The sequence below is a fragment of the Periplaneta americana genome, chromosome 4 (assembly GCF_040183065.1).
Source record: "Periplaneta americana isolate PAMFEO1 chromosome 4, P.americana_PAMFEO1_priV1, whole genome shotgun sequence".
Taxonomy (NCBI): Eukaryota; Metazoa; Arthropoda; class Insecta; order Blattodea; family Blattidae; genus Periplaneta; species Periplaneta americana.
Window position 1 is genome coordinate 101,193,778 of NC_091120.1, and position 18,059 is coordinate 101,211,836.

The 18,059-nt window shown below is 33.1% G+C and overlaps 1 protein-coding gene across 9 annotated transcripts in view; it reads left to right on the plus strand.

The window, feature by feature from the left end:
• Positions 1-18,059, plus strand: part of Hrb27C (Heterogeneous nuclear ribonucleoprotein at 27C) — a 127,352-nt gene that overhangs the window by 26,700 nt on the left and 82,593 nt on the right. For 8 of the 9 annotated variants that reach the window (XM_069823809.1, XM_069823815.1, XM_069823810.1 and 5 more), the window contains exons 2-3: positions 5,561-5,620; positions 5,827-5,867. In XM_069823809.1, the coding sequence (XP_069679910.1) occupies positions 5,561-5,620; positions 5,827-5,867 (101 nt within the window). The remainder of the gene's footprint in view (positions 1-5,560; positions 5,621-5,826; positions 5,868-18,059) is intronic. The other variant, XM_069823814.1, reaches the window with a different exon arrangement.

The window sequence follows — 18,059 nt, forward strand, 5'->3', positions numbered from 1 at the left end:
CAGTTAAGCTGTACTGCATTCGTTTACCGACTGCTCGCCCTTATCTCTACTCCGGAACTCTCCCTACTCCACCTATTACTTCCCCTCTTTTGCGTTGCTGAGCTGTCAGGACTAAATAATCGGTCTGTACAAGCCAAGCTAGCCCCACTATAGATTCATTCATTCTAGCTCGTTGATCTGGACTTTTTTTGTGCCACGTTTCTCAGGACCACGCATGTGCTTTGGTGTCGTTTCACTTTACACGAAGTGTCTGTCTCTGCACAGATTTCGGAGCGTGTTCACTTGTTACCAATAGATTACATGGTAGTTTTGTATAACCATGTCTTCACAAAAACTACCGGATAACGAGCATTTCAGTATATTATTCGTGCAAACCATACCCGCGTGTTTACGATAATACCTTTGAAGGAATATAGCAATCGCAATGAACCAGATAAAGCCTGGAACAAAGTCGCCGAACTGTTTTCCTCTCCAGGTAGACTAAGTTAAATTTATTTAATTTTTTCATCCCCCCCCGAGTGTATTTAGAATTTCTTAATAGTTACATTAGTGTGTTTTATTTTTAAATTGCATTTATTATTTTAATTTTGCACAGGTATTTCTCACCTATACGTAATCGCGCACTGTCTTCCCGATCTAGTGACGTAAATCGTGGGAAGTAAAGCCACTCATGTTATAGTATTTTATTATTATTTTTTTATTTTATTTTTTTTAAATCCACCACCAACAGAAGCAGGCTTCCAATTACAGGTGGCTTACACAGATATATACACAAAATACATAAGAGAAAAAAAAAACAACAAAACAAACAACACAAACGAAAGAAAGAAAATACATAATGGTAATAGATGCTAGAATATAATATTACAGTTAATATAGTGTCAAATGTCAATATAATGATGCAAAATTATTTAAAAACTTGAATAAAAAACATAATACACTTCTTCATAAATTAAATATCTAAGGAAATACAATGCTTTTTAATATTGTATGAAATTTTTCAATTGTTAAACTGAAATCCAATTGAGAATCACAGTTTAAAGACAGAGAGTTGTATTACACATAACAAACAATGGAGAGTTCTTGAAGAAAACAGTTCTAGGAATAGGAATAATAAAAGGTTGCCTATGACGTAATTCTATTCTTTTTACATTGAACTGAAGGAATTTAAGAAAATCACAGTTATTCAATATACAATTAACAGTCTTACAGAGTAAAATTTGGCTATTTATTAATCGTCAAGATTTTAAAGTTTTATAATTAAATTCAAAAAGTAACTGATTATATGAAATTTGCTTGTCATAAGACGACACGTGATGTTTTTAAAAATATAAATAACGTAAAAATCTTTTCTGTATCCTTTCTCTTTGCGTCTGATGGAACTGGAACTGAGGTGACCATATTACAGACGCATACTCTAGCTTACTTGTAACCATAGTTTTATAGAGAGTATCAATAGTATTTATATTTAATTCTTTTGTATTTCTGATTATAAATCCTAATTTTCTATATGCATCAATTACCACGTGATTTAAGTGCATTTTAAAACATAAGTTGTGTGTAAAATAAATACCCAAATCCTTAAATGATTCTACTCTAGGTAACTTCATACCATTAATTTCATACGAATTTTGAGGAACTGTCTTATTTTTAGAATATGTCATAAAGCAACATTTATTAAGATTTAACAGAAGAAAATTATCAATACCCCATCTATATAGTCTGTCCAAATCATGCTGTAGATCAAAAACGTCTTGTTGTTTGTCAATGACTTTATACAATTTAACATCATCAGCATATAGTAAACATTTAGTGTGCAAAATCTGTTTAGGTAAGTCATTGATATAAAATAAAAAGAACAAGGGACCAAGATTAGATCCTTGGGGTACACCTGAAGTTACTGTGAATGGTTTTGATTTTACTTGATTGAATGAAACATACTGCTGCCTGTTTGTAAGATATGATGTTATTAACTGTAAATATGAATAAGATAATCCAAAACTTGAAAGTTCATTAATTAAAATTTTATGGTCAATTTTTTCAAACGCTTTGGAAAAATCAAGGTATATCACGTCTAAATTTCTGCGATTATGTAATGTATTAAATGCCTTTTGTGTAAAATTAATTAGATTTGTTGTGGTAGACCTATGGGTGTAAAATCCATGCTGATTTATATCAATTGCACTATAAACATGTTGAAAAATTCGTGTATATAGAATCTGCTCAAATACCTTGGACGGGGCACAAACTATTGCAATGGGTCTATAATTTTCAATTTTACTATTATCACCAGATTTAAACACAGGGCAAACCTTTGTTAATTTCCACATTTTCGGAAAAGTTTTTGTTTTTAAAATTAAATTATACAACAAACATAAAGGATACATAAGTACTTCGAAACAAGCATTCAATACATAAGGAGGTAAATCATCTGGGCCACAAGATTTTTTTAGGCTATAATTTTTTTATAGCAGTCAAATATTCTTGTCTAGTTATAGGCTCAGTTGTTAATGGATAATTAATATAATCCGGTATTACCGTATTTTCTTTTTTATTTATACTGGTAGAGTTAAGGCCATAGGGCCTTCTCTTACACTCTACCAGGTCACAAAGTACTGTACACAAGCAGTAAATACAAAACTTCACTAGTGAAATTCCCTTGATAACCATTATCTTGGTCTTATTTGCATTTATCTTCATCCCATACTGCTTACAGCTGTCATTTAGCTCCAGTAGCATATTTCTTAGTATCATCTGCTAACAACGCCATATTAGCAGCATATTGGTGCGTTTTATTCCTCCTACTGTCTGAATACTGAAAACCGAAATATCGAAATTACATTGAACGAAATACGGACTACGAGGTGCGTTTGAAAAGGTCGTGGCCTGACACATAGCGTGTCAACAATGCCGCCACTGTTAGCAGCCATTTTGCATTAGTTCAAGCAAGACAAATCATAATTTTCTGTTGTTTTGTTGTTCGGTGCTTTAGTCAACTGTTTGAAGACAGGTCTGAATCTCACAAGTGATACCAATAAGGCACCACTTATGCGGCAACTAAGCCAGGAGATAATGGAGTAGTGTGGCCAGTTTCTTTCCCCCTCCATTACATACATTGGCGACTAGCTACATATTGCACTAATCGCACTTCAGATGTATACAAACAATTATTGTTCTTCATCTGACATATCGTCAAGTGAGATTTACTGCCTCATAATAGCATACATATGTACATATCAGCCAAAACCTCAATCAGAGGTACTACATTTTGTATAGTTTAATTTTGAAATTAGTGCGCCGAACAGATTGACACAAATAGAAAATATCGAGCTTCGTGCTGTTATTAAATATTTCTTAAAAAGAGAATGAGTCAACAGATATTAAAACAGACATGGATGTTACACTGGGGGAATCAGCTCCAGCGTTTTCGACTGTGAAAACATGAATGGTACTATTTAAACAGGCCGAAAGAGTGTGGAAGACAATCCCCATAGTGGACGTCTAGTCTAGTGACAGCAACAAGTGAAGAAATCGCAAAAAAAAAAAAGATATGGTGTTGGATGACTGTCGACGGAAATTGCGAGAAATTAGCGACGTTATGTGTATGGCTGTCGACTGAAAGTGTGAGAAACTAACGAGGTTATGTGTGTGTGTGTGTGTATCTCAACTGAAGGGGTGCATCACATCTTAGTCAATGTCTTGGGAATGTTCAAGGTCTCTGCAAGGTTGGTTGCGTGTTTAACACTGGAACATATTGATTACATAGCAAAGGGAAGAACAGTAATCGGAGAATATACAAATCTCCTGCAGCAACTGAAAGTGGCTGGATATCGTCAAGAAGAAAGTGTTGATTCATCACAATGGTGAATCTCCTCACACGTTTACTATCGGGGCTATTAAACCACACGAATTACGGTTCTAATTGTTTCCACACACCCCTACTCACCAGATCTCTTACCCTCAGACTTCTTTCTTTTCCCAAAGCCCAAAACTCACATGTCTGGGAAGAAATTTTCGTCAAATTAGGATATCTCAGCAGCAGAAGGCTTTTTTTTGTAGACTGAGAGGAATCTGTGCACAAGGAGGATATAGCAGCATTGCAGCACCAGTGGACCAAGTGTGTGAATCTGAAGGGGGATTATGTTGAGAAATAAAGATTGTTTCAGAATAATCATAATTTAATTTCTTTATCAGGCTATTAACTTTTCAGAATTCGTAACATGAGTGCTTCATATTTTTAATATTTATTGTTTTATTAATAAGTTAATTTAACGAGAACTGAAGAAAAAAGCGTATTTTAAATGAAAACGGATAAAAGCCTATATAATGAAAACACTTAGGCCATAAGTACTTTAGTAAACTAACAGTTGAGAAAAAAAAAATATGAATATTCTTCAATATTCTATGGAAGTGTTGGGATCTATTTCATGATTGGATACACCAACATCTCCCAGTCTTAACAACAGCATAGAACAAAGATTAGAGTATTGGAAGACAGTAGTGGAGTGTGACTTAAAAATTAACATTGAAAATCAGTAGTTATGAAAATATCAAGAACACGAGTGAAGACTAGAATATTAAGTTATCAGGGAACAGAAATTACTTCAACCGGAAAAATACAGCATGAAATTAGCAAGGAAGAATACAGGAAAGTTCAGATGTATACAATTTAATAAAACATTTAATTTGGAATAAAGATGTGCCCATAAAGAGCAAAATGGCAATGTATAAAACATTTCAAGCCAGTTTTGACATGTGTCAGAAACCTGGACATACACCAAAAAAGATATGAGCAGAATTCAAGCCTCAGAGATGAAAACCCTGCGAGGTATTGTACACAAGACATGAAGGGACAATACGAAACTACATAATCAGGGAAACTCTGAAGGTGGAAAAATTAACAACACAGAAAATAAGAGATTGCAATGGTTTGGGCACCTTAACAGAATAGAAAGGGAAAGGCTGTCAAAGGTGAAAGGAAGATGACCACTGGGAAGCTCACTCGAAAGATGGATAGATTAAATTCAGAAGAACTTACAAGAACGGAGATACAGATGGGATGAAATAAACAGGAAAAAAAGCTTGGGAAGAAAGAGACAAATGGTGGCATATTTGGAATCGAGTTTCTGAAAGGAGGACATAAGAGGATGATGATTCTTTTCGCAGATGTATTGTTTGAACTTTATGGAATCATTCCGTAAGTTCAGCAAAATGGTGTACATTGTTGTATTTTTCAGACTCATGGAAATTAACCGGCTCATACTCTCATAGAAACTCCATTGCATAGGCCAATAGTCACATTTGTAGAATGGAGTGTTTGGCATTAGCGTACGTTTTTTTATTCCAGTAGAATAATACCCAGTTCTGTTAATGAATATTATCACCTTCAAAATTTGAGGTACCGGTACATTGCATTTAATATTTTAAAATTAGTTTGTGGTTGTGAATAATAATTCAGAATTACGTACGAAAGTTGACATTAAACATTGCCAGAAGTGAGTGTGCTAGTTTCTTATGCAGCAGGGAATATACCATGTAACATATTTGTTTTTTTGTTTAGGATGAAGGGAGATATGGACCAAGGCTCTGAGAGGCTCAACTCACCAAATATAATACACGAGTTAGTATTTATAAAATATGCTCGATGTTTAGGGAGACAAACATTTGTAACGATGGGATGTTTTGTTGAAAAAAATTGAGCATACTCACTCTTTGGCATTGTGTAATGATGGAGTGCTTGTTTAAGAAGTATTATAAAGCATTATAAGGAATTTTGTGATGATACTTTTATATATTTAATCACAAAACTTTTTTTTTTCCCCCTAGGAAACTGTTTGTTGGTGGCTTGAGCTGGGAAACAACACAAGGTTAGTAACACTTAACAGTGCTTATAGCAAACTCTGTAATTATATCCAAAATGAAAACTAGTGAGGAAATATCTCTGGTTAAATTTGTTGTAATTGTGGTGTTCAGTTCAATTTGGCAGTAGAGGTTTTTTCAGATATTTATATGGCCACTTGTTCTCTTCAAAACAGTTTTCTCTGTAAGATCTAGTAGATATTTGCGGGTTGATTTAGTTTTATTTTATTAAAATTATACACGTCTACTTAACACTTTGTTATGAAATAGTGAATTGAATACCTGCTGTTCATACGTCATATTAAAATTATTTTGGTCACAAACTTTAGACAAACAGTCCAAAAATAGGCAATTCAATAAAAGTATGTGATAACTAGCGCCAGGATTTATATGCACAAAAAGGTCTGATATATGCAAAATCAAACCAGAAATATGCAAAAACATTCAAAATCAATTTATTTAACATATCGAGTATTTGTAACATCTAAAAAGAGTTTTAATCATCAATCCATACTTATAGATTTTTACTTTTTAAGGGTTTACTAACTTAAAAAAAATAGAAAACCAAAAAATTATAGTTGTCAGGTTTATTGACCTCACTAAAAATTGTACATATATATAGTACATACATTGTCTTTTAGATTGTTTTTTGGACTGCAAAAATATTTGTATCTTAACCGGGAACAAACGTCTGTGTTACGTTTTGCACATATTGAGGAAAACGGCATTATAGATTATTGTTGGCAGAGTGAATACACTTCATATGAGGCTACAATAGACCTTTGTTTCGTTAGACTTCCTTCACACAAAGCCACCAATGACATGAGAGACAGTATACCACCAGAGGAAAAGCTTGTAGTCACATTTAGACAATAGAATTCTGATTATTGATTATATAAATTTTAATACATAATATGATTTTATACGAGTAGAAAGGTTTCACAATCAAATTTTTTTGCATATCATACATTTCTAGTCCAGGAAAAGACTCTCGATTTCAGATTCGCAGCTGTTTTGAGATGTTTTTCCGTTAGGGAAAGCAGCTTGAGTTATGTTTATAACAGGTTGTAGTGGAGTCAAACTATAACTTTGAGGATATTGGTGATGCTGACTGAATTGTCACTGGAGATAACTGTAGAAGTGGTAGGGAACATTTTTGTTTTTGTAGCAATGTCAATAATTTTCATGATTTGCATGTACACACCAAAATGTAAATGTTCCGGAATATTTTTCATAGAATTGAGAAATGATAAACTTAATAGAAACAACCGATCATCTTCTTCCCTTGGCTTTTCTCATTCTTCTATATTATTTTGTAGCACATTAATTAGATGTTCAATGTCCGGAGACACCTATTCTACTCTCTTCCTTTTGCTTCTCTCTTCCATATTTTGTGCAGTAGAGCTCATAGAGGCTGTTCACCAACAGAAAGTCTTTCTTCAGCAACATCTGTCATGTTATTAGAAATACTTTTACTCTTAATGACATTCTGAAAAAAAGATAGCCTTTTGTAGAAGACATACATGGACATTACGACAGAGTGAAGAGAGGTGTCTAGAAGCATTTGAAATGTGGATATGGAGAAGGATGAAGCATGTGAAATGGACCTCAGAATAAGAAACGAAGCTGTGTTGGAAAGAGTGGGTGAAAAACGAATGATGCTGAAACTGATCAGGAAGAGGAAAAGGAATTGGCTGGGTCACTGGTCGAGAAGAAACTGGCTTCTGAAGGATGCTCTGAAAGGAATGGTAAATGGGAGAAGAGTTCAGGACAGAAGAAGATATCAAATGATTGACGACATTAAGATATATGGATCATATGAGGAGACAAAGAGGAAGGCAGAAAATAGGAACGACTGGAGAATGCTGGGTTTGTAGTGAAAGACCTGCCCTTTGGCAGAACTCTATGAACGACTGAATGAATATGATTTAGAAAGCAGCAGAACAAGTGCAGCTATAGCAATTCGGGACACGTTTGCTGACTACTTTGTTAGCGCAGAAGGTGAATTGGAATGGCAACACATGGAATTTAAAATTTCTAAACTGAAGAGAATTTGTATTTCTATCATTTTGCATTATTCAGTGTTTATTTGTTATAGTAATTCAGTTGATTATTGAGTAATAAACAGTAAGTAGTATTTCTGTTCCATCTATTTCATGGACCTCCTATAGGCCTATTTTCCAAATGATACAATAATTTAACATCAATCGAACTTCCCCAATTGAATTTTCTCTGCAGCTCTGGTCTCTTTGTTTAGAAAAATGATCACCAGCTCTTCCCAGTTCTTCTTCAAATCCCTATTCGAATATTCTTCGAATTCATATTCCACAAAGCAGAACTCGACTGAACTTCGTGTATGAACATGTCTACATAAAAATAATAATTTCCTTCTTTTGTACTCATTTTCTCAACACTTTAGAAAAAAGCAATACACTTCTGGCTGCACAGAAAGTCGCGTCTCGTATGAAGAGCTCTGTTTGAGTCAATGTAAACATTTGATGGCGCTGACAGTTTGGCCATCTGGAAAATCGCCTTGTCTGCCACCGGGGATTCTGGCCGCACCACCAGATATGCTGCCACCACCAAGTCTGAAAGATTACATTTGAAACATTGCAAACACCTGATTGCGTGGCATGGTGACTTCATGTGAAGGAGCGCGTAGAGAAAATATTATACTGGGGGGGGGGGGGGGAAACTGAAGTTTGCATGTATGGCAATTTGTGCAACAAAATTCTGAAAATATGCTACAATATATGCAGAATAGACTATTATATGCAGAAACACCCAACATATGCAAAAATATGCAATATTACAGTCTCTACAAAACTAGAAAGGTAACTGGTTACCATGTGCTTGCAGAGAAACAGTCGGCAGCGCCGACCTGTCGCCATGGATTCTGGTTGGTTTGAGTGGTTACCATGGTGACGTCTTGAAGACACTGAACTCTCAATACCTTTCTAGTTTTGTATAAACTTTAACTCTGCATATTCGTAATCACAGATGTTCAAAACGTATATAAAACTGTTTTTGCATAACTTTCAAAGAGCCTGTAAATATATGCATTTGCATATGAGTCTTGGCCCTATTGATAACGTTACGAGTTAACTGACCACAAGATTCTGTAATGCATATAAACACATGGAGAACAGTCGAAGCATGTGTATTCTCTGTTGGAAACTGTTCCCCCCCCCCCCCTCAGTATTCGTACTTTTATGCAAGTACTGATACAGAAAACGTATAAATTCTTCCTTAGACAATATTGTGCTGTGATCCATCATTAACTTTATCAAAGAAAGGTCAACTTCTGGGATGTTATAGCTAATTAAATTCTAAACTTAACGACTACTGCTAGAGATGTTATGCATTTCTCACGCATGCTGAATAAAGTCTGATATTGTAGTTCGTTATATGTAATTAGTTTACAGGTAATTGTAAGATTATGTTTTGTAGAACCTGCAGTGTGAAATTGTTTCATAGGTAGTCTTTAAGGTGACCATGGAGATAAAAATCACGCATGTTAAGACTGGGAGATGTTAATGTATCCAATCATGAAATAAATTCCAACACTTCCATAGAATGTTGAATATTCATATTTTTTTCTCAACTGTTAGTTTACTAAAGTATGCCAAAGAGTTTTCTTTTTATAGGTTTTTATCCGTTTTCGTCATTTGGGTCATTCCACGAAAATGCGACATTTTCACGAAAAATAAAAATCTCACGAATCTCTGCTTGTTATGTCATTTTTTTCGTTATGATCCGAATTTTTTGAATCTGATAACACTCATTGTGTAACAACACGTATGTGGGAGAAAAAGCATCAAGAAGTCTGTGGTTTAAGAGCGCGAAATTATCTTCTAGAAATCACATATTTGAATGCATATTTAAGGCAAATAAATCATTACTTCTGTATGTTAAATGCAATTAATAATGAAGTGCGGACCTTTTTTAATAATTACAATGCATAGAAACCGTAATACAATGATTATTTCGTGCTTGATTGCAATTATTACAAGGAAAGGTTGAGAGTTCGTGTGTCACGCTCAAATGGAAATTTGTTTATATTTCTTCAAAACCATTTCATTTTTTCATGTTTCATAAATGTAAAAGTGAGAAACATCACATAACAATCAACTTCTTATATGGACAACATTTTGATTTAATGTACGTATTCTACAAGAAAAATACGCGACACACGTAACACAATGACTGTGATACACGAACAAAAATGTTATGTTCGTGTGTCACTAAAGTTTATGCTAAAATCCAGTTACAAGTTTTGTTGTTATTGGAAGTCTTTACGTCTAAACATAATTAGTAGTGGAATTTCAAATACTTATTGTTGATTTAGATAATTGTGTGTGTGTGTGCGCGCGCGCGCGTGCGCGCACACGCACCTGTGCGTATTTTTTTCAATGTGCATAAACTGTAAGTTAAACACTCTTGAAAATATGTGTTCCATAACTGTTGTAAGGGGGAAAGGAACTGGCCACGCTATCCCATTATCTCCTGACCTAGTTGCCTCATAAGTGGTGCCTTCTTGGTATCACTTGTGAGGTTCACACCTGTCTTTGGACAGACTAAACAACTGTTGTAAAAATATAGTGTGTAGGCCTAAAATTAGCATAAAACAATTTATGCCTAAAGTTCGTATAAAATATTTATTATTATTTTAATTCCTTGATTTAAAAACTTAAAAAATTGGTTTATGTTAATTTATTTCATATTAAAAACAAGCTTATGCAGTACATTTATATCGTAAATAGGTAGCCACCATACTAAGCCTGTTTATAAATAAATTGGTGTAATTATTTGCACATTAGGTAAATGGTACTAAATTTCTGATACCGGTATTAATTTAAAATCGTTTTATTTAATAACATTAATTAATTTACCCTACGTATCATTTAGCAATTCTAAAAGTTAGGCCTTTTTAAATTTATATTAGTTTTTCAATTGATATAAATATTAATACATTTTGAACATTTTTTTATAGTATTTTCAAGAATTTAAGTTGGGCTTATTACTTGGTTGGTTTTTTTTCCCGAGGTTTTGTCCAACCATAAGGCGAATATCAGGTAATCTATGGCGAATTCTTGGCCTCATCTCGCCAAATACCATTTTGCTAGCACCAATCCCATTGACACTAAATAACCTAGTGGTTGATACAGTGTCGTTAAATGACCAAGAAAAAAAAAGACTCAAATATAGGCTACATATGAAGTTACAAAATCTTGTGGTGGCGAAGAATTTAAAGTGTCTGTGATGTCCAAGGAAGGGAAGTACTACAAATGGTTGACATATATATAATTTGAACTGGTAATGGAAATTACGGGAAAACGGCTGAACGGATTTTAATGAGTGACCCCTCATTTTCATGCCTGGCATCCAAAGTTTTTCGGAAAAGTAGTATTTTTCGGTGAAATGTCAATTTTCCTACATAATTTTCCTATTTTCCAAAATCCATCTGTTGTCAGTTTTGAGAGCTAATTTTATTGAATCACGGCCGACTTGATTGAATTTCATAACAAAACACACACTACAATAAACAATAGGCTATTACACGAAGGCCATGACCTGCAGGTTTGCCGACATATTTAGAGCTCAATTCAATTTGTTATTAAAAACTGATTCTGCAGTGTATAATTTTCTGAGTACAGCTGTGTATTGGATATTCAAATCTACGAAACTTGAGGTGGTTTGATGACATTATTACCATTAGAAATTACATATTATTATAGTTACTATCATGATACGTCTATTTTTCATTAATTGTACATAATATTGATGCTGTATTGATGACATGAAAGTGAAACGTTTTGAGGTTATGTAAGTAAATGTACCGAGTATCTTAATTTAGATCTTCATTTCTATAATTTACTGAGTGACTGCTATATATAACTACAAAACTTAAGTAAGATAATAATATTGTTATTAAAAATAAAATATTTTTATACTTATTAACCCAGTGGGGTTGGGTCTTTTTCATATACTTAATGGCGGTGTAGTGTAGATATTGATATGTGTCATTGTCTTCAGTATTGGCTCGAGAGAGCACAAAAATTACAGTTCCTAAGAAAAGATAAAAAGGTATTACTGATAAAATAAGAGGCTTAGAAAATTTTGTAGTCTCCAGATCATTTCAGCAAGATCTCTTAGTAGGATAAAATGATTTTACCCTCTACATTTCAAGTTCTACATGCAGCAGCTATACGAAAATGCTATTGTTCGAAAGCTTAGCAAACCTGACATTTTTTTAACTTTTGCCTACAATCCACAATGACCTGAAATAGCTACTGCTATTGTCCTGACATTGATACTTGCGTTTTCGCGTTGAAACTCAAAAACGGAAGTTGGATAGATTCAAGAAATAGTATTTGGCCTAAAAAAATCCACTCAGAGGGAGTATGTTTCATTATAATGGAAGCAAATAACTATCAAGAAGACAAGTATTCTTCATTGAAAATAAATCTGAAAAATGTTTATTTGAACGTCTAATGAACTTAGTTAGCAGCAGCATTTGCTGCACAAGCCACTAGTATTGGTATATTCGTCACATGACATTACACAGGAAATATCACCACATACGGTTGTAAACAACCGTGGATATTTTAAATTTAAAAGTGTATTTTAGTGTAATCTAGTGTTTTGTATAATAAGAACTGTAGGCATAGGGTATAAGTCTTCCACAAGAAGTAATGTATTTATAGTGCATTTAAAACAGTTAGTAACCAACATGACAGAAATGTTCGTGTGTCACAACACATTTGCAATATTTTGTTTCTTAATGGCACTGTTAATTTTTTTTAAAGTTCGTGATTTAGCAGTTAGATGTACTACACAAGTGTCTTAATTGTTTGGAAAACAACTGAATGCATTTATGTCATTTGGCACAATAATATGAACATTTTCCATTTTGGTAATAAATCTAGTGGCAAGAAAATGTTCGTGTGTCACACCATACAATATTTAATATTTTTTGCATTATTAATTATTCCTTTTCATTAAGAATTTTTGTTTATATTTAGGAATACTTATGTTAAAAGACAGTAATGTCTTTTTCATGAATTACTAAGTATTTAATTAAATATCCTTGGAAGATCATAGTTAGATACTTAAAAAATGTTACGTGTGTCACTATGGAATGACCCATTTAAAATACACTTCTTTCTTCAGTTCTGGTTAAATTAACTTGTTTGTCGAACTTTTTTTCACTAACTTTTGAATTATGTTATGAATCTATTCTGAGAATTATAAATGATTTTGTTTTATGTAATATTTCATGTATCATAACAAACATTCAGTTGTTCGTCCTTAATTTCATTGGAAGTGATTCAGTGTTTGTCAAAAAGTCAAAGCTTTTCTTCTATTCAATGAGAATAGGTCTCGCCAATGTTTTATAAGGCTTTGATTCTTGTATGTATGTTTTTGGACAAGAGATGATTTGCAAATGTTATTAATAGTATTCATTGCATAGTTAAAACTACTGTAGGCTATTTGTAGAAATATATTTTCCCTGCTCATAGCGTAATGATAACCTAAATACTTAAGGGGATGCGCTACTGAATTTTCTAATTTCTACATTTTAAGAGATAATGTATTGAAATTTTAACAGCATATTATGATAATAATTATGAATTAATCAAGAAAATTTCAATGATCTCAGTCAAGAAATAACTCTCTTAAAAATAAAATTTGAAAATAATACGTTTATTTTGGAAACCGTTTTTTGGAATCTAAAACAAGAGTTTTCTATGTTTTTTATAGTGCATATTATAGCTGAAACACAGGTTGTGGTAATGGAGCATAGGAATTTAGCATATGAAGAGTAAAATAAAAAAGAACATGACATTTCTTCAAAAACGGTCATTTTTCAGTAGCACATCCCCTTAAAACAAGACTTTTTTTTTAATATAAAGGCAAATTTTGTTGCCGAGATTTTTTCCGATAAAATTCACTCCTTTGGCCTTATCAACTGACATTTCCATCTCCTATTTCTCAGAAATGAGTTGTAATTGAAAAACAAAGTTGGAAGTCAACTTCAGAATCTGCCAATAATATATCATCTGCAAATCATAGTATGTCTAACTTTAAATTTCTCTTGATATTCAAGTAACCATATTAGTCTTGTAAACCAAAAATAAGGAACACCTTTTAAAACTTCAGAAAAAAGATATCTTTTCATTAATTCCCAAAACTAATATTTTAAATAAACTACTTACGCAAAAACTTACATATAAAATAATTTAAAAGCAAATAAATAAGCAAGAATATAAAACTCATTAAATAAACACTGAAACAAAAATCGGACTTAAATAAAAATAAAAAAAAAAAAAAAAAGTAAAACCCGAATTTCTCCATACATTTTAACCAACTCACAACGTATTCTCAACACAACTTCTATTCATCCTCCTATTGTATGACCCTTTGTATAGCAAATAGTAAACAGGAGTTACTACAACCTTGGCAAACACTTTCTACTCAGTGTGACCATTTCCTGTACATACTGAAATGTAATTCTCACAACAAAAATTATAAATTGCAGTCATTAATTGCTATAGAACATATCCTATTTCAGAATTTCAAATATTTTTTTCCTGTTAACTTTGTCCAACACTTCTTGAAATCAATAAATGCCAAACGTGTCTATTAAACTATCTTTTTTTTTTTTTTTCCAACTGTAATTTTTACAGTAAAGTACACATCAGCACATGATCTTCCTTTACGGAATTCATTTTGTTTTTGTTTTAATTTGTTTCTTTAAAATGTATATAGCCTATTTGTAAAATCTTCGTATAAATTTTATATCTCTGTGGGACATATCTGTAGTTATATCCGTCATCTACAGTTGCGAAAATAAAAATTTGAGTCTTACTTATTGTCAGCACCAGATCTTTGTACGTAAATTCCACCTAAAATGGAATATTTACTAAAATAAAAAATGATCAATTGTTAATTTTATATAAACTCCTGAAAGTCCTAAATTGGATTTTATGAAGTCCATCCTTGCATAAAAAGGGTATTAGATTGTTCAGGTTCAAGAGTTCACAAATTAGTTTTAACCTCAATGCACACATGCGAAATGAAACTGACCAATCAGCAATCAGTCTCTTTCACTGTCTTGTTTTAGTCTTACCAACTTCTACGCACCATTCTGTATATATTCATATATAGTTTGTATCTTGCGGTAGTATATTAACAAGGATAATAATTATGTATTCTATATCTGAATAGTTAAATATGTGACACTTATACCTGATGATGATCATTTACATTTACAGTCTCGGCATTCAAATTTAATATACTGGTTCTTGGAATTTCCTGGTCGCACATGAATAAGAGTAAATTGAATTACCACAGTGATGGCTTTTACGTGCTGTCAATCCCAGAACTAGTTGGTTTAGACTCGTTGACTTCAACTACTTCCAACACCACCTTATTGTGTTTATTTTCTTTATCACAAAATCCTCCTTGTCTGCAGTTGGAGAAGGTTGTTATTGCTTCATTTCGTAATTATTTATTAGCATTAGCTGTAGATTTTGTAGACTTCTATAAAATCGTGTATCAACTCATTGGGCATTTGCCATTTTTCTGCCATGTTTACTCCTGGAGTGAGCACTCAAGAATTCCAACAGGTTGAAACTCCACACTACCTCATATTGTCCATACACACTTTTGTTTGAGATGCCTGGAATGTGCATTCAAAAGTTAACAAAAGAGTGAGCATGTGCGGCAAAAGTTAACAAGAGTGAGCATGTCTGGGCCACTTAATAGTAACTTTTTCCTTCTGTACTTGTTCCCCCCCCCCCCCCCTGTTATTGTAGTGGTTATCTCTCGTGAAAGCCACGGAAGTGACTGCAACTCAGTGGCCCACTCAGAATGCAGAGTGAAAGATAGATTTCACTGAAATAAAGTGTAAATTTTGAAGATTAGTTAGTGTTAATTTGTCCATCTAATGAATGGTGTATTCAGCACCCTTGTTCAAGGATTTGATACAGAACACACATTAGTAGACAATTTTGCTATTAGGTATTTTGCTGTGGTATTTGTAAATTTTTTTATGTACTGGTATTCCAGAAGTTGACCATTAGGCTTAATATGTATTTGAGGATACGAAGTTCCTTTTGTTAGTTTTCCTCAGGACTTCATACAGGTGCTAAAATAAAATAAAATAAATAAAAATGAGAGTTTATTCCCAAATATTCGTATGTACCAGCAGCTTATGTTAGGCCAGACTTACATTAGTAGACAATTTTGCTATTAGGTACTGCGCTGGTATTTGTAAATTTTTTTATGTATTCCAGAAGTTGACCATTAGGCCTAATATGTATTTGGGGGTACGAAGTTTCTTTTTTTAGTTTACATCAGGACTTCATACAGGTGCTAAAATAAAATAAAAAGGAATAAAAATAAGAGTTTATTTCCATTATTTTCGTATGTACCAACTGCTTATGTTACATCAGACTTAAATTCTAAAGTTATATATGCATTCCCTGGAGAGTACAACGCCAAACTGGGAGAATTATTTATCGAAGTCACTATGGGTTTCCAAAAATGTTTATTATTTGTGATATATCAACCTCCACATATAAATGATGTTAATCAGAAAATTCACTAGTCAGTGTAATTACGCATTATGAACTTGTCATGGGTGACTTCAATACAAATTTATTGCCTTAGACTCGGTACATACAAGACAACTAAAGACTATGTTCCAAACAATTGATATGGAAATCCTTCCCCTTCAACCTATCAATCATGACCTATCACGAAGTCTGGAGTTCCTCAAGGGTCGATGCTAGGACCTCTACCATTTATGATATATATTAATGACGTGACAAACACCATACAGCACAGCAGATACCACTTGTTTGCTGACGATTTACAGATCCTGATGAACTAACTGACGCAGTGACCACAATGACTGAAGACCTAAACTCTATGGTCTCAAAAGTTTGGACTGAGGTTAAACCCAGGAAAATTGCAGGCAATTGTAATAGGTCATCTGCGCTTGCTCAGTACAATTAACGACAAAACCATACCAAGACTGTCAATAAATGGGTAGTTTATTAAGTACCGTATAGCGACACTGTAAAAAGTCTTGGATTATTAATGGACAGAGATCTAAATTGGAATAGTCAAGTAACTCACATCTGTAAGATAATATTTTCATTACCCCACTCTCTAAATCATTTGCGAAATTGTCTGCCCCTTTCCATAAAAAGAAACATTCATTTGCTAGTGATGCCCCATTTTGATTAATGCGATTCTCTCTTGACATATATAACTGTCAATTTAGTTGACAGACTACAACGTGTTCATAATGTGTGTGCCTGCTTCATCTGCATTACTCGTAAATTTGACCATACAATGCCATTGGTTCTTTCATTGATCCGCCTAAAGGAGCACAGCACATTCCTTATCTGTTCCGTTTACAATATTAATCACTTCTATCCCAAAATATCCGAGAACTTGCTTTGAATATCTTACATTACAGAATCATCAGGCTTTATTGTCCATTCTTTGTCACCGTACTTCTTTCTATTCATCCTCTTTCACCATGTCAGTTTGTCGCCTATGGAACTCCTTACCTCGTCATGTCAGAGATTGCCAAACAGTTAATCAATTTAAATTAAAAATTAAGAATTACATACTTTTACATGAAATTGATTTGTAAGCATTAGCCGCTTTTTATAGGTTATGTGTATTTGTGTAAATTGTCATTTAGGTCTATCATAAAGTAGAATTAGGATATAAATTGTAAATCAGTTATGTATCATGTTTAGTCAATATGTCTTTATATTTAAGCTTGTTAATGTGCATGAAAATGATTTTTATTTTAAGTGTGATTTATTAATAGGCCTATTAGGTACTATTTTTGTCATTGTTTCATTTTGTATTTCACTTCTGGTAGTGTGGAAGAGAAGGCGTCATGGCCTTAACTCTACTAGAATAAATAAATGAATTATGAGAAAAAGGCCAAACAAGTGGATGACATGTCAAAAACTATATTACAATTATAAAGACTTGAAGCTTAGATTTCCACTGCAATTTTAAAATATTTAGGTGCATCCTCATGTAATTAAATACATTTAATTTGCGACTTTTATTACTTACAATACGAGTTAAAATAATTACTTTCAGAGTACACGAACAATTTTAAGTAATACAGTAAAACCTCGTTAAGCCGGACTTTGCTTAAT